Genomic DNA, 20797 nt, shown 5'->3' with positions numbered 1-20797 from the left:
TTATTCCCGCCTCTGGTACCAAATTTTCTATTGAAGTAGTAATCCCCAGGAAGACATCTACTTTGTTAATGGTGGTATACCTGCCCATTTAAATAGTGACTACAATACTTCTGGCTATTAGCTACTGAAACATGTTCAAGTCTTTCTGGTGATATACAAAACTGTGAATACTAAGTAGTCAGGCTAGCTAGCAGACTGTCTTCCTCTATGCTCTCACAGTTGAACCCCACAATCTGCAATGGTTCTTTCCCAATCAACAGAACATCACTGGATGACACCCTGAAACTGGGCCTTTGTGGAGGTCATATTCATGCTCTGGATATTCTCTTCCTTGTAGCTGAGACAGAGATCATGTCAAGCAATAAAGGCCTATTGGGAAAATATTTGTTTCTGTAGTTCTCTCCTGAATAATTAGTATGACACTTTGATTTCTTTTATTGGCTGTTGGAATATTATTTTCCCCAAAAAATGTATACTGTATACTGAGGACTGGAGCGTGGCTTTGGCGTGGTTTCCGGACTCTTAGGACGCATGCATCATTTAAGCAGCATACCTCCAAAGTGACCCAAAGCAGCTTTATTTTGGCCTGTCTGTATGGACCCATAGATTCTATGATACAACATGATAAACAAGTGCTACAAAGAAATAAAATACTTGCGGGACAAAACATGCCTCTCTCCCTGCAAAGAAAATCTTCCCCAGAAGCATAACTTTATAGCAAGCTCTCTAAAGCTACCAACAAATAGATATACAACTTTTTTCCCTTGTCTCTGACACTTCATCCTTCAATAACACTGATGTGATGAAGAAGAGATCAGAGTTCAGTTCTGTTCCCCTTCAGATGCCATCACTTTATGTGTGGCATAAACTTTTAAGTGTTCCTGAAGGAATGTGATACAAGACAGAGCTTTCTTTCACCACAACCTAAAAGAGGCAAGTTGTTTGTTACCACCACCAGGCAAACAAAACCAAGAAACCCCAACATATTAGCCTGTATCACAAGCCTTACAACTGTAAGGCTGTCAGTCTGACCAAGTAGTCAAGGATATGCACATTTTTGTGATGTGTCAACCTGCTGCAATGTAACTTGTTTATTCTCATGTAGTCATTACAAAAGTAAAGGAGATTAATATTCACTCTGCATTCTCCTCTTCCATGTGCTCTGGTGTAATTAAAAGCTAAACTGTAGAACTAGTTTTTCAGGGTGTGATCACTCATCTAATTGTTCTGCACTAAGATGATTTCACAAAGAAATGGACTACTTTATTCTGACAGAGACAGGTTGTCAACATATAAAAATTAGTGGTATTTATTTGGGCAAGTTATTTCACCTTCCAGCCTAATTTTCCTATTCTATTATTATGAGGGTGGATGATTAAAATAGGAAATTTTTGCCATTTTCACAAATAAATATTAGAAGAATCGGTTTCAAGTCTAGCTATGCTAATCCCATACTAAAAATCACCGTCTCTGTAACTATCCTCTCTCATCACAAATTGGAAGTGTGAGGAAAAAGCCTGTGTACGCTAAGCAAAGCAGTGGATTATTGTTTTTACAGGACAGCCATACACAAAGCATGTGGTTAGCTGTCACATTATATTAAAAGGGGAACAGCAACAAGTGTTATTGAGAAAGATGGGTGAAATCACAGTGTGTGAAAGCAGTAAAACAGGCAAGAGAGGGAACCATCAAGTGAAAGAGGAAATTCAAATTAGAAAGTTGAAGAAACGGCAGGAGGAAATCATGTGGCCAATTAACATGAGTAAACACCAACAATCCCAGCCTTCTACAGCTGTATTACAAAAGATGACAGAAAGAAAACAAAGAGGTTTGTGTCCTGACAGACAAGCAGTGATCAATCACTAAAAAAAAGTGAGGGGGCAAAGAAAGTCAGGAAAGTGACCACAGAATTTAATAGCTGCACTTTCCTAATAATCAGACTTTAGTACTGTATCACTGTAATGGGAAACTCAGTGAACCAGGTTTTGAGTAATAAATAATTTTAAAATGGGTATTTCAGTGCCACTTAACATTTGCACCTACTCTACATGAAACAGGTCACAGACCCAGCCCCTGGACCTCCATTTTAAGGCAACAAATGATAGGAATGACTTTTTGTTTCCATCCCTGGAGAACCATCCTCAGACAGAGCAGACAATATAGCTCCTGAGATCACATAACACAGAGTGGGATTTGGGCCCTTTAGAGTCTGGAAGCTGCAGTGTGGCTTCTGTACTCTTAGGAAACATGTATCATTTAAACAACTTACCTCCAAAGTGACTCGAAGCAGCTTTATTTTGGCCTGTCTTTATCGGGCCATAGGTATACCAAGGATACTGGGCATAATGTAAGTATGAAGGGGTGGGGGGGGGGGGAGGAAAGTGGAATGCAATGGAAATGCAAAACATGCTGGCATGGTGTGAGGTGACAAATACAAATCTCAGTTGCTTATAAAAGAGTCGCTAAGAGAACAAAGAAAGTGAATTTTACATTCAAGCAGCATTAAGCAGAGAAGCACATGGATGGATGGCAGAAGCAAAGCTGAACTTTTAACTGACACAGAACAGTACAGTGGGCCATTGGTATCTGATGGGTTTTGGTTCTAGAACCCCGTGGATACCAAAATCCATAGATGCTCAGGTCCCATTAAACACAGTGGCTTAATAAAATGGTGTCCCTTATATAAAGTGGCAAAATCAAGGTTTGCTTTTTGGAATTTTTATATTTTTGGAATATGTTCAAATTGTGGATAGCTGAATCTATGGATAAAGAATCCGTGGATAAGGAGGGCTGACTGTACTTGCTGACTCAGGGAGAAAGACTGGTCCATGCAGAAGGTTTGAAAACGAGGAGTCTTGGCAGACAGTGAAATCTTCCCACTAAACCAAGCAGAGTATAAGCTTCTTCTCTCTTTCCTTCTGTGAGGAAGACCAAAATCTTAAGGAGGGAAGCCAGAACAAAGCAATGAGGATATAAAAAGTGTATGCTTGATAGTCTGATGTGTGATGTTAGTTGCTCCTCCGCCCCCTGGGCCCACTTTTCATACCATTTCAGAGTCTTTCTTCTGAAATTTCAAAGACCTAGCCACGTTACAGCAACTGCCAATGAAGGCCAAGGAAGAAAGTGCAGTCGGGCTTACTCCTGAACATAAAGAAAACAAAAGTAATGACCATGGAAGACTTGCATACATTCAACCTGAACAATAAGAAATATCAAAGTATTTAAAGATTCCCCTGTATCTTGGGTCAAACATTGATCAGAACGGAGACCGCAATCAAGAAATAAGAAGACTAGAAAAGGAGGGGGCAGCTATGAGAGAATTAAAAAAGGTCCTAAAGAGTAAAGAGACAAGAAGTCTAAGCACCAAAGTTAGAACTGCCCAAGCTAGGTGTCCCCTACTGCCTTGCATGGATGTGGGAGATGGACAGTGAGGAAAGTGGGTAAGAAGAAACCTATTTGAGATGCGGTCGTGGAGAGAAGCGCTTAGGGCAAACAAGTGGCTCCTTGGAAGCCAAGAGGAGCAACCTGAGGCTGATCTACCTTGGCCCCATCATGAGAAGGCAGGGCGTCCCTCCATTCGCTGGGGCTGGGGCACAGGCCCCCCTGAATGTGGAAAGACACACGGTGCTTTTACCTGAGAGGAGCCCTCTCTAGGCATCTCTAGGTCCTCCTCCAGGGCATCCTCAGAGACTGACCAAGGGACTGCCCTGGAGGCGCCACAAAGGCCGAGTGGAGCGCTCTCTCCTTCCAGGAACCCTCCTCCAGTGCCACTTTTGGTTAAAGAGGACCATAGAGTTGCATGGAGGCGGACCTAGATATTCCTAGAGAGGACACAGTACCATAACCCCTGAATAATCCAAGCCTCAAACGTGGAGGGACGAGTGTGATGCTAGGGAAGGCAGAGGGAAGCAGAGAGCGAGGGAGGAAGGCCAAATGCTAGCTGGGTGGCTCCATAGAGGAGGCCACAGGCATGGCTTGCAGGAACTGAGCAGAGCAGCCTCCTCTGAAGAACCTTGCCAAGATAGCCCCATGATGATGGGTTTGCTTTAGGGTCGCCATGCGTCGGAAACGACCATCAGCAATAAAGGAGCGCAGTGGAGGGAGAGAAGGCAGGGCTCGTTAGAAAAGACCTACCGGAAGAGAAGGCCGCGCGGAGCAAAAAACAAACGGCTCCCGCGCGCGACGACCGGCCGCCTCTCGCGCTCACTTCCCCTTTGCGCATGCGCGCCCTCCTCCTTCTGAGAAGCCTTGGGGTTCCACACCTTTCTCTTCTTTCTTGACCAAAGGCGGGATTCTCAAAGGGGCCGGAACCGGAAGTAGCTCCCCTGCTGCTGCCCTGCTTTCCCTGGCCCCGCCCCCTTCGGCCTCACTTCCCTTCTTCCGGGCCAAAAAGAAAAAAAAAGGAGGACGAGGACAAGAGAACAGAGGTTGTGAGAAAGGGGGCGTGGCCAACAGGGGAAAGGGGCGTGGCATGCGGGCCTAGATAAGGAATCCGAGGAGGAGGACCAGAGAACTGAAGTAGTGAGAAAGGAGGCGTGGCCAACAAGGGGAAAGGGGCGTGGCATGTGCCGGCCTAGGCAAGTGCCTTAGGATGAAAGGGCTGCGCATGCGCACTGTTGGGGAAAAAGGGGTTCAATGTGTGTGTTGTGTGGGTCCTTTGTGTTTCGTTCGCCTGGCTGGCTGCTCTGAGGCTGGGGGAGGAAGGAAGGGTATGTGTGTGCATGTGGAGTGGTCTCACACACCTCTGTTAACAAAGGAAACCTGCCCTGGCTGCATCCGCACTATAGAAATAACCCAGTTTGATACCGCTTTAACTGCCTCCGTCCTGAAGAATACTGGGATTTGCAGTTGGTGAGGGACCAACTCTCTTGGGGAGAGAAGGCCACAGACCTTGTAAAACAATAATAATAAAATCAATAAGGCTTTTATTTATACCCGGCTTTTCTGTTATAAAAACAATCAAAGTGGCTTACATATTTTAAAATGCAACCTATATACGATACAAAATGCATATCATATATCTTTAAAAAAAAACTCTTAAAAAGGAATAAAACAAGTCACTATTAAAATTACTCCATGAAAAAACCCCAGGATTTCCCTAGGATGGAGCCACAGCACTTAAAGCGGTGTCTAAACTGCACCATTTCTGCCAAGTAGATGCACTGGCCTTGTGTGGGGTCAGTTCAGAGTCTCTCATCATGGGGCGAGAGACTTGGAGCCAGGGCACAGATGATGATGTGGGACTACAACTCCCAGAATCCCCTATGCTGGCTGGAGGGGCAATTATAGGAGGTGTGCTCCTATAAAAGTAACTGCGCCTGCATCCGCACTGCAGAAATAATCTGGTTCGGCCCCACTTTAACCGCCATGGCTCAATGCTGTGGTGTTCTGGCAACCGTAGTTTGTGCTCTGGTGCTGCAAGAAAAAACTACGGTTCCCAGAATTCCATAGCATTTAGCCGTGGTGGTTAAAGTGGTGCCAAACTGGATTATTTCTGCAGTGCAGATGGATCCTGTTAAGAGGTTTTGCGCAGCATCTTGTTATTTGGAGGTATGACTGCTGTTGTGGATGGAGTTTCAGTTTGGTCATCAAAGGTGATGCCTATTAGGAAGTGTCCCTTCTGCTGCTTGGCTGTGGCTTTTCAGAGTTTCAGTTGTGTGTGTGTCATCGACAGCAATGCATAATTAGCTTACTTGCTAATTAGCTTACTTGCTGTTCACCGCTATGATCTTTGGAATAGCGGTATATAAAATAAAAAACAAATTATGGTTTCTGAAAGTACAGTGGGCCCTTGGTATCCGCCAGGGTTTGCTTCCAGGACACTCCATGGATATCAAAATCTGTGTATGCTCAAATCTCATTAAATACAATGGCATAGTAAAATTGGCAAAATTAAGGTTTGCTTTTGGGGATTTATATCTTTCTAAAATATTTTCAAGCCATGGATGTTTGAATCCATGGATAAGGAATCCATGCAAAGAGAGGGCTGACTGTAATGACTTAATGTTAACATGTTGTCCATTTTCAAGTTCTGGTGTCTCTGTCCTAGAATAGTTCCTTTGGTCTCCCTTGAGGTTCAGTGTCCTTTTCTATTAGCATTTTTTAAGTTGTAACAGAGACAAAGGTAACCTGTAAACTTTGTATGCATCTGGGGTTCATTACAATTAGGTGTATTGGGTTTGTATTGCCTGACTGTTCAACTAAAAAAAAAAGTCCTTTGGGCCACAGAAATAATCCAGGTTGAGACCATTTTAACTGTTATGGCTCAATGGTCTGGAATTCTGGGAACTAAGATATAGTTTGTTGTGGCACCAGAGTGCTCTGATAGAGAAGGCTAAAAGTCTCAAAAAACTACAGTTCCCAGAATACCATAGCAATAAGTCATGGTAGTTAAAGTGGTGTCAACCTGGATTATTTCTGTGGATGCAGCTGTGGACACAAGAACAGGGTACCTTTCAAAAATTCAGTTTGTGAGAAGGGGAGAAGGGGAAATGGCATTTTCGTTTGTATAAGTAATAGACCTCTACCATGTTGTATAGAATTTAGAGTGATCTTGGTTATCTCTAGTGGTCTATACTCTTCCAGTTAATTTTTTCATTAGTGTTATGTAACAGATTCCTATCTATCCATTGAGAAAGTGACAGGACATTTAAGCCTTTCTAGTTATATACATCTCTAATTAGTCGACTATGGACCAAAACACACTGCAGAAATAACCCAGTTTGAGACTGCTTTAACTGCCCTGGCTCAGTGCTAGGGAATTCTGGGAACTAGAGTTTTGTGAGACATTTAGCCCCCTCTGTCAGAGATCTGTGGTGCCACAATAAACTACAAGTCCCAGGATTCCCTAGCACTGATCCAGGGCAGTTAAAGCAGTCTCAAACAGGATTATTTCTACAGTGTGTTGTGGACCTTCCATTCCTCGCACCCAGTTCTAAAAAAGCCATTACTCATTTTGCTGCCATGATTTGGTCTATACTATATTTTTATTTTTTTTAAAAATATATTTTTATTGATTTTCTCCACATAATTACATTTATAATACGTTCTTTGTACATACATTATGTTTGCTTTCAGTACTCTATGCTATTAGAGTTGCTGAATACAAATATTATTTCGTTCTTCCCAAAATTTCCATATTCCACTACGACAGTCTCAAAAAATAAATCTTCCATTCCAGGGGTATTACTAGTGATAAAAAAGAAAAAATGCCAAACATTCCTAAATTTCTAATGAAGTAAATATCATAGGTATTATTCCCTATATTCGATCCAATATCTTATTACGGGGAGCCATTCTATTTCTCTTTTTTCCCTTTTTTCATTATTTATTAAAGCCGTCAGAATGTCCATGTCTTTATACTCTGTTATTTTATCTAACCAATCTTCTATTGTTGGCGTGTTTTCTGTCTTCCAAATTCTTGCTATTAGAGTTCTAGCTGCCGTGATTAGATAAAGAATGACTCTCCATGAAGATTTTTCCAGTTTTTCTCCCAAAAAGGAGGTCATATTTAGTAGATAAAGTTGCGGGGATAAAAATGCTTTTGTGGATTTTATACCAAAAATTTTTAATTTTTTGGCAGGACCACCACATATGATAATAAGAACCTTTTTCTGTCCGACATTTCCAACACTTCTCTTCCTTTAAATTATAACATTTAGCAATCCTAACCGGTATGTAATACCATCTGTTCGCTATTTTAATGTAGTTCTCTCTAAGATCTTGTGATGCAGTGAACTTGTAGGACTTTTTCCAAGATTGTTCCCAGTTCTCAAATGCTATATCGTGTCCCAATTCTTGTGCCCATTTAATCATATATGTGGTGACTGTCTCTTGTTCTAATTCTCTCCTCAAAAATAATTTATATAGTTTGGATATCTTTCCTTTGTCTCCCTCCCGTAATATTTTGTCAATATTTTTAAATTTTTTTTTATACGGTCCATTGGTCCTAACTTGAATTCATTGCTTTCTTTTTTACAAGGGAAAGTTACCTTTCTTTGATTTGCTTTTGTACTGAGGAGTCATTTAGTATCCTATGTAGCACTAGCGGTGTGCAAGAGATTCTCCCAGTGTAAAAGGAGTAATTTTGTAATGATAAATTTAATCTACAACATAACTTGCCATTGCAAGCCAACATGCCTGGGAGATTTTCATTGTAAAGCCATGACTTTTTATATCTACCAATAAGAGAGAGGTACAAAGGAGGCAGCTGTTACAGGCCCAACATAATATCTATAAATATCAGGCAGGAAGGCACACATTTTCTGGTTATGTGGGCTCCGCTGGACCTGTCTGTGGTAGGGTCCAGTTTCTTCATTTCAGTGTCACTTACATTTGCAGCTGTTATCTTCTTCTTTACCATCTACTCATACTCTGGAGAAAAAGAGGAGCAAGTAGGTTAGTGCAGATTTATGTTTTAGACTTCTTTAATTTTCTGATTAAAAACCTTTGGGGTATTTAGCTGCTATGGCTCAAATGCCATTTCTGTCAAGTTAAAATGGCCTCAACCTGGATTATTCTGCAAATTAATTGCCTAACTCCTCTTCTGTTATGAGAAAGGGAGGCAGTAATTTATTCTTCAGCACTTTCATATGCCTTCAAAATCCATTCTGTGGGTTTGGTGACAGTCTAGAATAGATCAGAGGTGGGAGAGCTGGAGAAAGTCCTTGGAAGTCTGCTTGTTCAATGTTGGATTTTACCCAAGGAGAACACCGTCTGGCTTTGGGCCACCAGCTGTTGTCTAGCCTGATATACTTCACAAGTCAGGAGGAGGCTGATCAGGAAAAAAAGTGTAATATCATTCAGGCTAGTTGTAATATTGTTGTTGTGTGCCTTCAAATTGTTTCTGACTTCTGGTGACCCTAAGGGGAACTTATGATGGGGTTTTCTTGGCAAGATTTGTTCAGAGGGGGGGAGGGTTGCATTTGCCTTCCTTTGAGGCTGAGAGAGTGTGACCTGCCCAGGGCCACCTAGTGGGTTTCCATGGTTGAGAGTGGATTCAAACCCTCATCTACCCAGTCATAGTCCAATGCTCAAACCACTACACTGGCTCCTGTCTTCTGCCTTCCCAGGCATTGTTGACTTTTCTATCGAGTCATGTTTTCTTAAGATGTAGCCGAAGTATGACAGCCTCCACTTAGTCAACTTGGCTTCCAGGGAGATTACAGGCTTGATTTGCTCTAGGACCCATTTACTGTAATTGCCTTTTTGGCTGCCCAGAGTATCAGAAGAGCTCTCCTCCAGCACCACATATCAAATGAACAGATTCTCTTCCAATAAGTTTTCTTAAATGTCCAGCGTTCAGAATCCTACATAGAAATTGGAAGTATGATGGCATGGATCACACCATGCTGGATCTCCAGTTGTAATGTATCCCATGGTTATCATGACTACTTCAGTGGGATTATGAGTTTTCCAAGATGAGTTTTTAAAAATACACAGTCAGCCACTACATTAATGCTTGAGAGGAGAGAGCATGCAGTGTAGTGCGACCATAGTACTACTTTATTTTAGAATGCTGCATGACATGTTTTTAGCATGGGTGGGATGTGTGGTGAAGGTAAGATTTTGTAGTGGTGCAAACCAATTTCCTTTGTAGTGACTTTATTTCCTCTGTTTTTAAAAGTCACGTGCAGATCTATCTTGTCTGGACAAATGTCATAGGAATTGTGTGAACTAATTAAAGGAGGTGTTTAATGCCAGCTCTATGGATCAAGCCAATACTTTTCAAAGAAGACAAAATGGGCAAAGAAGTAGTGGATCACTTTTTCTTAGTTAGCATAAGCTGATGAATATCACACATTTACACAGAATTCCATGTGGATTTGAAAGCTCATAGATTGTTGTTCTGTGGCCTGCAAATCCCTCTGCCATGTGGAATAATATTATCATCTATGCTTTGAGAGGCAAGCCTTAGTTCATGCCAGCCATTCTTCTGGGGAGAAGACAGAGTGCTACAGTTCAGTCTATGTGAAAGGTATTTATTGGGGCACTGAAAGGAGTCTGACTCACCATTTCAGTGGTTTCTCTCCCACAGATTCTGAGAGGGTTACAGTCAGCTCTGCTCCATTCAGATTGACCTCTTTTTTACTCAAAGGCAAGTATGATCAGATATTCTCACATAGCCTGACCTTCCTAAAATTGGAACCAGACAGATGAGTTTGGACTACACTTCTTGCCAACCCCAATTAGACAGTCTTGTTGGCTGGGGATAATGGGAGTCCTAGCACAGTTGAAAGCACAGCCTGTCCTCTTGCCTGCTGAGCCATTAAGAAAACGAGGAGGCTTCCTTGGAACTGGTCAGACAGCTTGTCCATCTAGCTCATTTTGGTGGACTCTGGCTCTAAGTGATGATGCCAGAATCTTTCAGAGGTAGAACTTTGGACACTATACTTATAAATGATTAGTTTCATCACTGAACTACAGCTTCTGCTCAACAGAAAAGAAAACCTGTGTCTGATGGCTGTACAGCAGGGGCAAAGAATCTTTAGTATTCCAGATTTTTTTTAGCCCACACTTCCTGTTTGCCCTAGCCAGTACAGTCATTAGTACAGTACAGTCATTAGTAAAGTATTGAGGGAGTTGTAGGCCAAAAATATCTGGACAGCCAAAGCTTCCACAACCCTGCTGTATAGGAAAACCTGAAGGTCCAAAGAAACTTGTCATTTCAATCAACTACACAGCTCTCTAAAGAATTAGAATATAGACAAAGGTAAGGTATAATAAAATAGAGGTGAGTGTTTGTAGTAGAATGGTCATCAGGGTGCCCTGAATAGGTTCATGCCCCCTGTCCCCAATTCTAACACTCATTGAAAGTTTCAAGTAACAGCTGGATGTCTGGTCCATAGTCTTGGCAAGTTATGAAGGGTTTATACAGCTCTAGATGAATTACATGCTACCTGTGTACCATTTTGAGGGATTCACAAGAACATGCACTACTGAATAGAAATGTCAGGTTATATTTGGCAGGAAATATAAAGGCAGCCTGACTCAGCTGTTGCACTATGCCTGTTGCTGAACTGTTCGGGAAACAGTCAACTTCCAGAGTAGCCTTCCCCAATGTAATGTCTTCCCAGTGTGTTGGATTGCAACTTCCCCCATGACTATGCTTCCTGGGAGAACATCAGACTGGGGAAAATTCCAGAATTCAGAAGGATAAGCCAAAAAGTCACTGGCTTATGCCAGGTGTGAGTATAATTCCTGGATAAAGCTGCAAGAGTGATCCTGAATAAGGAGGACAAGGGGAGAAAGCCACTAACAGTAATGATAAAGTGATGGTTGTCTCCAGTTTGGCTGTGAAAGCAGCCAAATTCTCCAGAACTGACAAATCCACCAAAAAATAAAATAATCCCCTACAGATACCTGTTTTGTTAGTTTGTAGGATATTGAAGGTTTGTGGGGAAAGGGACTTTCTCCTAGCTTATGAAAACTTTGTTCCTTGCTGAGGAGTCATTTTCCAGAAATAACCAGGTAAGTAGCAGTCCACAAGTCCACTGTTACAGTTCTAGCAATATCAGCAATCCAATGATGAAAGGTAGTACATCTTTCCTCTGTACATCTGTCCCTCACCTTTCCCTCTAGTTATTTATCACTTTTTATATAGCTTTCAATTAAAGTCTAGTGGAATAAGTGGAATAAGTTGAATTAATAGGAAGCTGCCACACTGCAGAATTAATGCAGTTTGATATCACTTTATGTGTCATCACTCCATGCTATGGAATCCTGGGATTTGTAGTCTGTTGTGTCAGCTCTCTGACAGAGAAGGTTAAATATCTCATAAAAATACAAATCCTAAATAGCCATAAAATTGAGCCATGGCAGTTAAAGCAGCGTCGAATTGTATTAATTCTGCAGTCTAGATGCAGCCTTAGATAGGGATGAGTAAGGTGTGGCTTATTGGCTGCATGTGACCCCTCCAAGACACCCCAAATGTCATCTTGAAATTGTGAAAACATGACTCCAGAAGACTGTAGGGGGGTCCCTGTTTAAGATACATTTGCTGAAAAAAGACTTTTCCCAGCTTTCAATACCAGAGGTAGCACAATGCTTTTTTTCTTTCCCTCCATTTAAAATGCTATGTCTGCAGGAATGGAGAATATATGTGGCCCTCAAAAGAATATAAAAAGGTAATGGTAGTCGTTTGACATAAATGTCTAGTAACCGACTGTAAGGGGCAGTGTTTATCTCCATTGCTAAGCTGAAGAGCCAGCATTGTCCAAGGACTGCTCTGGTGGTTATGTGGCCAGCATGACTGCCCCAAAAGCTGTTACTTTCTCACCAAAGTAGTACCTATCTATCTACAGTACTTGCATTTGCACACTTTCGAACTTTTAAGTTGGCAGAAGCTGGGACTAGTGACAGGAGCTCACCCCATCATACGGCACTCAGGCCTCAAACTGCCAACCTTCTGATCATCAAAACTGACATCTTAACCACTAAGCCAGTGCATCCCCATATACATACAAAAGGGTATAATATACCTGTATTTATCTATCAGCTTCCAGAAAAATGAGGAAATATCTTTGTGACTGTGGGGTAGCTACAGTAAAACTCACAGCAGAATAAAAAATGAGAACGAACAACCCTTTAGATCAGGGGTCGGCAACCTCCAGCACCCGGTCCCTCTCGCCGCCGAAATCGCTGCTGATTTCGGCGGCTTCAGCCACCATTTTGTCCTTCAAAATGGTGGCGAAGTCTCGCGCGACCAAAAAGGTCGCACGAGATTTCGCTGCCATTTTGAAGGACAAAATGGCGGCGCCCATTCAGAGGCCCGCTGCGGCCTCCAGAGCCCTGAAACAGGGCTCCAGCAGCCACAATGGGCCTCTGGGAGGCCCGCTGCGACCTCCGGAGCCCTGAAACGGAGCTCCAGCAGCTGCACCGGGCCTCTGGGAGGCCCGTTGCCGTCACTGGGGCCCTCCAGGAGGGCTCCAATGGCGGAAGCGGGCCCCTGGAAGGCCAGTTGCCGTCGCTGGGGCCCTCCAGGAGGGCTCCTGCGATGGCAGCGGGCCTCCCAGAGGCCCGTTGCCTTCGCTGGGGCCTCCAGGAGGGCTCCGACGGTGGCAGCGGGCCCCTGGGAGGCCTGTTGCCTTCACTGGGGCCTCCAGGAGGGCTCCGCTGGCGGCAGCGGGCCCCTGGGAGGCCTGTTGCCTTCGCTGGGGCCTCCAGGAGGGCTCCGCTGGCGGCAGCGGGCCCCTAGGAGGCCCGTTGCCTTCGCTGGGGCCTCCAGGAGGGCTCCGGCAGCAGCAGCGGGCCCTTGGGAGGCCAGTTGCCGTCGCTGGGGCCCTCCAGGAGGGCTCCAGCGGCGGCAGTGGGCCCCTGGGAGGCCAGTTGCTGTCCCTTGGGCCCTCCAGGAGGGCTCCTTCGACAGCAGTGGGCCTCCCAGAGGCCCGTTGCCTTTGCTGGGGTCCTCCAGGAGGGCTCCAGCGGCGGTAGCAGGCCCCTGGGAGGCCAGTTGCCGTCACAGGGGCCCTCCAGGAGGGCTCCAACGGTGGCAGTGGGCCCCTGGCGTCAGGGGCCAGCAAAGACAGGGAGGCGTCAGGGGCCGACAAAGAGGAGGTGGCCTGGCCCCTGGGGGTGGAATCTCCACCCCCGGCACATTTCCCTGCCCCCGGGGGGGTGGAAGCTCCACCCCCCGGCTTCAGCCCCCCAGTTGTCTGAGGGACACCAACCCGGCACCCGGCTCAAAAAGGTTGCCTACCCCTGCTTTAGATACACCAATTCGGAGAGTTTGGGAAACAAACAAGACGTGCTTGAAGTCCAAGTGCAGGAAGGAAAATGTGAGTTTATAGGCTTCCATGACTGGAGTATAACAACTGAGGGATATAAACTGGTCAAAAAGAATAGATAGAGAAGAAAAAGAGGAGGAGCATTATATGTCAAAGGCAAATTCATTTGCACAGAAATCTAAAATCCTGATCAAATTAGACTAGACTAGTAGAGAGCATATGGGTATAGATGGAAACACAATCAGATGGATCCATAATAGGTTGGAAAACCATGCTCAAAGAGTCATCAACAGTGACTGTGCTTTAAATTGGAAGGAGATCTCAAGTGGATTGTCGCAGGATCCTGTCCTGGGACCGACCAATATTTTTATCAGTGATTTAGATGATGTGGTGGAGGCAATCCTTATTAAATTTGCAGATCATATAAAACGGGGGGGGGGGGGGGTATCTAACACGTTGGAAGATAGGAGCAGAGTACAAAAGGAGCTTGATAAACTAGAAAATTGGGCTGAAATTAATAAAATGAAATCCAACATAGACAAATAGAAAATTCTGCATTTAGGTGACAAAAACCAAATGCACAGGTATAGGATGGGGGGGGGGGGACTTGGCTCAGCAGGACTACACATGAAAAGGACTTAGGGATTATTATTGATTGTAAATTGAACATGAGCCAACAGTGTAATGCAGCACCAAACAAGACAAATCCTATCTCAGTCTGCATTAATAGAAGCATAGCTTCCATGTCCAAGAAAGTAATAGTTCCTCTATATTCTGCACTGGTCAGGCCTCATCTAGACTACTGTGTTCAGTTCTGGGTGCCTCATTTTAAGAAGGATATAGACAAGTTGAGTGAGTTCAGAGAAGGGCAATGAGGATGATAAAAGGAATGGAGAATAAAACAGGAGCAGTTGAAAAAGATGTGCATGTTTAGCTTGATGAAGAGAAGATTGAGGGGTTACATGACTATATTTAAACATCTCAAGTGTTGCCACAAAGAGGAGAGTGTGGGTTTGTCTTCTGCTGCCCCAGACGTTAGCACTGGGTCTAATAGTTTTAATTTATAGGAAGATAGATTTTGATTGAAAATTAGAAGGAACTTCTAGATAGTGAGAACAGTTCGGCAATAGAACCAGTTGCCTAGATGGATTGTAAGATCTGCTTCTCTGGACGTCTTCAAAAAGAGTCTGGACCTGATGGAAATGCGGTCAGTAAAGAGCGTGTGGATGAAAAGGAGGTGGTGATACTTCTGGGATTTCCCTGCACTTGCTAGCTGTAACACTGGAAGGTTCTGCATACCATGATAGATCCTTGTTTCCTCTTTTGAAATGATGGTCCTGTGTTCATACCGGCAGCAGGAAGAGTGGAGTAGGGGAAAAAGAATATTCTAAAAGATTTTTAAATGGTCAAAATCCTGAGGAGATGAATCCTGGATGATAAGAATCTTTCTGTGCCAAAATTGTATGTGGTCGTTTTGGATAGAAAGCAGCATTTTCTGTGCAGGAAATGGCATTTTCTGCATGGAAAATAACACTTCAACTTAAAAATACTAAATTCTGCACAGAAAATTTTGTTTTCTGTACAGGAAGAAAAAGCTGTAATTGGGGATTTATTTTGCATAAAATTCACACATTGCTGATTTGCACAGAAAACAGCAATTTTTGTACAGAAAACAGCAATTTTTAGTGCAGGAATTAAGATAGCAATAGCAGCATCATACCACACTAAGCAGTCTCTTAAGCGGTTTACAACTGTAAACTAATGATTTTTCCACTGAAATATTATTTTTCCATGCCAAAATGCTGTTACCCATACAGATAATGCTTTCAGTGCACAACAACCAAATACAAATTTTGTACAGAAGAAGTCCTAAATTGCAAATAGCCTTCAAAAACTGTGTGGATCACAGACCTTCTCGCATCAGGAAGAAAATTGCTGAAATTATTTGTTGCTACCTTTGAGAAGAAAGTGACAAATTATATCCTTTGGGTGGAGCCATACTTCATCGGGCTGTTTTTGACAGAGCTGTGGGAATCTTCAGTTGTTGACCTTACTTTATTTCAGGAGTGGGAATTGCACAGCCTGCAGATATTGTTGGACTGCAGCTCCGCAGTTTTAAGTAATCGGAGTGGGGAACTACCTGGTCCCCACTCCTGCTTTAGTTGTTCAAGGTGTGGCACACTTTTGTGACTATGGCTTAGAAATCACTAAATCCTAACAAAAAAAATGCAAGTAATTTAAAAGTACCTGACAAGTCAAACAAAAGCTTGTATTTTTCACTGAATCCAGTGGGTGGCAGCAGTATTTTTCATCAGGTTAATACTTGGGCTTGTAATATTACCTATTCATACTTGGTTTTCCACAGTTATAAAAGTTCTCAAGGCCATGCAAGGCTGAGCCTGACAATCTCTGCAGTCCAATACTTCTGGAAATGGTCAGGCCAGTAAAAGCTTTTTGTGAGGGGGTTTTGCTATGGGTTAGGCGTAGGTTGGAAATGCTTGGGATATAACCAGTCATCACCAAAGAAGAGTGAGTGGAGGGAAGTTAATATGCACTTTGCCAAATTACATTAAGTTACATAATTCAAATTAAATCCATGGAATAAAAAGGCTCTGCCAAAATAGCCCCAAGGATGTGAAAATAGCTGTGATCATTCTTCAAGCCAAGTAAACTAAAAGATCCAAGTTCTACGAATGTTACTTGATCTCCCAATTCAGTTATGTTTGATTTGTTAGAAGTAAACTCTGTTGGATATCAGCAAAAAGGACATTGTTTTATTTGCAAGAATTCCCTTCATCCCTGTATCAGATATTTGCAAAATACAGTAATAGCGGTGGAGAATAGCTACTTGCACAATTGTTAGAGGCTGGGAAATTGTAACGGGGAGGGAGGGGTGAAGGCAAGACTACGGCTGCATCCACACTGCAGAAATAATCCAGTTTGGCACCACTTCAACTGACATGGCTCTATGCTGTGGAATTTTGGGAGCTGTAGCTTGTTCTCGCGCCTAGCATGCATGCAGCCATGACAGTTAAAGTGATACCAAACTGGATTATTTCTGCAGTGCGGATGCCCTATTGGATTGTGGGCAGAGAACTCTGCAGAAACAAACAAACAAAAGGATATAATTTTCATCACTTTTAATTCTACTAAAATTCTAAAATTTAATTTAATTTTTAGCCTTGGCTGCTTTTACAGGGATCATCTTCATCCTTTTGTGTTGCAACTGTGGGAGCTAGAAACTTTCTCCATTTTAAATTCAGAGCATAGAAACGGGGAATCTGGCTCTGTGTGTGTGTGTGTGTGTGTGTGTGTGTGAGGAAGGCTGCTTCTTTGAAAACTGGCTGTATGCAGTAGAAGCTAAATTCGGGGGGGGGGGGGGGATGCAACAGATCCTATCTGATAATGGAAGCAAAGCAGAGTCAGGCCTGGTTAGTACTTGGATAGGGGACCAGCAAGGAATACCAAGTGCTGTAGGCTATATTTCAGAGGAAAGCAATGGCAAACCACCCATATGTACTCCTTGCCTAAGAAAACCCTATGAAATTCATGGGGTCCCCATAAGGGGGTAGTCAGTTTGAAGGTGCACACATATATAAGTCCACTGTTATTCCAGTCATCTTTATAATGCTAAAGAATTGCCCTTCTGGGATTTCGCTGCTGTAACTTAGGGCCCATACAGACACGTCAAAATAAAACTGCTTTGGGTCACTTTGGAGGTTTGCTGTTTAAATGACACATGCATCTTAAGAGGCCAGAAGCTGCACCAAAGCTGTGGTCCAGTCCTTAGGACTGGAGCATGGCTTTGGCATGGCTTCTGGCCTCTTAAGATGCATGCATCATTTAAATAGCATACCTCCAAAGTGACCTGAAGCAGCTTCATTTTGGCCTGTCAGTATGGGCTCTGAGGTATCCACAGGTCTTGGTGGACATAGATAGGGGAGTCTCCCAGCCATGCAGGGTATGAAACCATCAGCAGGGATTCATCATCATCAGTCTTGTGGTTGTGACCTGGAAAGTAAGCATTGGATACCTTGGTTTCCTAGCAATGTCACAGTGAACATTCCATGCCAGGTGCCCTTCCCATCCTCTCCCGCCTCACCCCCCATTAGAGAAGTGGCAAAAGTACTTATTGCAGTCATGAAGGCTTTCTCTGAGACTGACTTACTTTATTTGAGAGAGGCTACATCAGAGCTATGGGAAGCACGATGGAGTGCGCTAGGTAAAAGACTGAGCAGGGGTGTATGTAGAAAGATATGTCAATGGCACGGATCAGGAACATGAGGCCTTACTGAAGCCCCATCCACATGGTATAGCCAGTGGAGAGGGATGATGGGAGTTGAAATCCAACAGCCTGCGAAGGGTGGCATATTCCCAGCCCATAAGTTGTATCTATCTTTTGTCCCACTCCAAAAAAACTTCCTCATCTTTAGCAGCTCAGATAGTCTCCAGATAAATTGTCCCACTCTGCATGAACTTTTGTCTAGGAGAATAAATATCTATGCAGGCATTTGAAAGAGGTAGAATCTCTCCCATGCTTGGTTGTGAAAGAAAACTATCAGCAAAGGTTAAAATAGCATTTCTGGCACAAGGAGATCCACTGCTGTAAACAGACTTCCATTCAGTCTGGTACTTCTTTGCATATGGAAAGAGAAATTTCAAAGCCCCTGAGAAGTACTGTGTCACCAGCAGTCATATGGCTTCCAATCTTTGAATATGCAGAAGAAAACATTTCCAGGAAATTAAAATATCTACAAAATATGTAAGTTGTTAATATATTTTTTAAAAATCATTACTGTATAAACTCCCTGATCTGGGGGTAACTGTGTTAATAATGTGGAGGCAGATTGGGCGTACATACTTTCAAATGCTTATTTTCGGTAAGCAAGCGTAGTTTTAAATAAGTACAAGCCACGTATTTACATCTGCTATATAAACAGACTTACTATTTTCAAAAGGAAACAAGTAATCTTCATTAATAATTTTATGAACAACAGTTCTGCAGTCTTACATACATTTAGGAGCATGTTTCTCTGAAATCAGTAGGGCTTATATCGAAATACACATCTAGAGGGTTGCCCTGTTAACTTTGCAATATGGACTGAAATAAATAGCATTTTACTTATTTAGGTTACTTGCTCTGTGTTTGTGTCAGTTTAAGCAAAGGATGAAAACACCACCAATGTTATTCTATCTTTCAACATTTAATAAGTTCAGGGAGCCCTTGAGTCAAAGGTAGTGCAAAATTTAAAAACAACACCCAGGGAAAGAGGGAGAAGAATAGATTACTAAATCATTCTGCAACACTGAGCAATTTAGGACCCGAATATCTAAAGGAGCATCTCTCCGTGTGTTAGCCTGTTGTGGTTTCAGGTTCTCTAGCGAAGGCTGGAGTTTGCCTTATGCTGAGTAGGCCATTTTTCCTTAATAGATCCCTGGCAATTGGAGTCTTCTGGCAGTACAAAAGCACTTTTGTGTTAACTCTGGGTTTCCCATTTGGTCTCTTCCAGCCACTACTTCCTGGAGCTTATACAGTAGTTTGGTCAAAGGCACCAGAGGAGCTATCTAGCTGAGGATTCTAGAGATCCCCTCCCTAAAATACCAATAACGTTGAGAGACAGCATGGTGTAGTGGTTTGAGTGTTGAACTATGACTCTGAAGACCAGAATTCGATTCCCTGCTTGGCCATGAAACTCAATAGGTGACCTTGGGCAAGTAACATGCATTGACAAACCTCTGAACAAATCTTGCCAAGAAAACCCCATAATATGATCACCTTAGAGTCTCCATAAGTCAGAAATGACTTAAAGGCACACAACAACAAATGGGCTTCAGGATTTACATCTCTGCTCAGCCATCGAAACCCAGTGGGTGGCATTGGGCCTGTCACATACTCTCGGCTTCTGAGGAAAGCAATGCCAACCTCCTCTGAATAAATCTTCCCAAGAAAACCCCATGATAATATTGCCATGAATCAGAGTCATTCTGAAAGCATGTAATAACAACAGGTACTGTAACTCATAATAGAAGGATATTGAAATAGGTCTTCCCTTGCAGCAAGAAACAGTAACTTTTGTTTCATTTCCTTCAATGCCTCAGAAGAAGCACCAGTATTGGTAGTTTAGTAACTAAATTAGGATGTTGAAGACAATTAACTAATGAATACAATTCATGGTTGATAGGCTTCATGAAATCATAATCCCCATGAGGTAGACTCAAGTTTATGAAAGTTCATGCTACCAATTTTTCTCTTTCAGTTAGGAGGTTATTGTACCCATTTTTCTCCCGAGCTGGGCACGGGCTGGGTTTGGGCATAAACCGCTTAAAAACAGATGTTATTGCACACCTCCATGCCCAGTTTGGAGGAATCGCGTACCCAATCTGGACTTCACAAAGAACGGGACTTTTTTTGTGAAATCTGTAAGAAGTCTGGATTGGGTACGTGATGCCTCCAAGCTGGGCACAGAGGTGTGTGATAACATCCATTTTTAAGTGGTTTATGACCATACCCAGGAGAAAAATGTGTGCGATAATCTCCTTCGTCTCAAAGGTGCTACAAGATCCCTTTGCATACTGATTTTCCAGATTAGCACAGCTCTGTCTTTGAATAGTTTATTGGCTTATTGGCTTCAGAACTGAATTTTGAATCTCTTAATCGTAAAACTTTTGCTGGAATCTGTGCAAGGATTTGTAAACTGAAGAGTATGAGAATTTAAAATAAGATTATAAAGCCGAAAGAAAGGGAATACAAGCAAATGGTTTTTGGTAAGGCAGATGAAAAATGGGGATTTAAAAATGTATACATCGGTTTTCTTCTCTAGCTCAAAATAATGATGAGGTGATTAAAATAATGTCTGGCATTTATTTATTTAAATATTTCCATCCTGCCCTATTTCAAAAGATCTTAGAGCAGTATACAGGTACAATCACTGAAAACATGTTAAGACAATTTAAAAAACAAAAGCATTTTTGTTTTTTAAAAGCAATGAATAGATTGAAATATATTAAATATTAGATACAATGAACAAGCTAAAAACAGGTTAAAAAGATTAAAACCATTTTAAAACCAGGTG

At 42.7% G+C, this 20797-nt stretch overlaps 2 protein-coding genes across 6 annotated transcripts in view; one reads left to right on the top strand and one right to left on the bottom strand.

Moving 5' to 3' along the window:
* The window catches only part of SENP1 (SUMO specific peptidase 1), a 47312-nt gene extending 43028 nt beyond the window's left edge, over positions 1 to 4284 (bottom strand). For 3 of the 4 annotated variants that reach the window (XR_016272063.1, XM_089481913.1, XM_089481938.1), the window contains exon 1: positions 4135 to 4284. The gene's annotated coding sequence lies outside the window, so the exon portion shown is untranslated. Of the gene's footprint in view, positions 1 to 2269; positions 2336 to 4134 lie in introns of those variants that run through there. The other variant, XM_089481922.1, reaches the window with a different exon arrangement.
* A 219-nt stretch (positions 4285 to 4503) lies between these two features.
* Positions 4504 to 20797, top strand: part of LOC149322714 (ATP-dependent 6-phosphofructokinase, muscle type-like) — a 53199-nt gene continuing 36905 nt past the window's right edge. The window contains exon 1 of one of the 2 annotated variants that reach the window (XM_089481887.1): positions 4504 to 4577. Coding sequence is in view for 1 of the 2 variants with exons in the window: in XM_089481880.1 (XP_089338006.1) it covers positions 8271 to 8397 (127 nt within the window). In the remaining variant the exon portion in view is untranslated. Of the gene's footprint in view, positions 4578 to 8270; positions 8398 to 20797 lie in introns of those variants that run through there. The other variant, XM_089481880.1, reaches the window with a different exon arrangement.

Source organism: Sceloporus occidentalis, unplaced genomic scaffold, assembly GCF_023333645.1.
Source record: "Sceloporus occidentalis isolate IW3139 unplaced genomic scaffold, rSceOcc1.0.p SCAF_1, whole genome shotgun sequence".
In the NCBI taxonomy this organism is placed as follows: Eukaryota; Metazoa; Chordata; class Lepidosauria; order Squamata; family Phrynosomatidae; genus Sceloporus; species Sceloporus occidentalis.
Note: the sequence above shows the minus strand (reverse complement) of the source record. Positions and strands in the feature narration are given on the sequence as shown.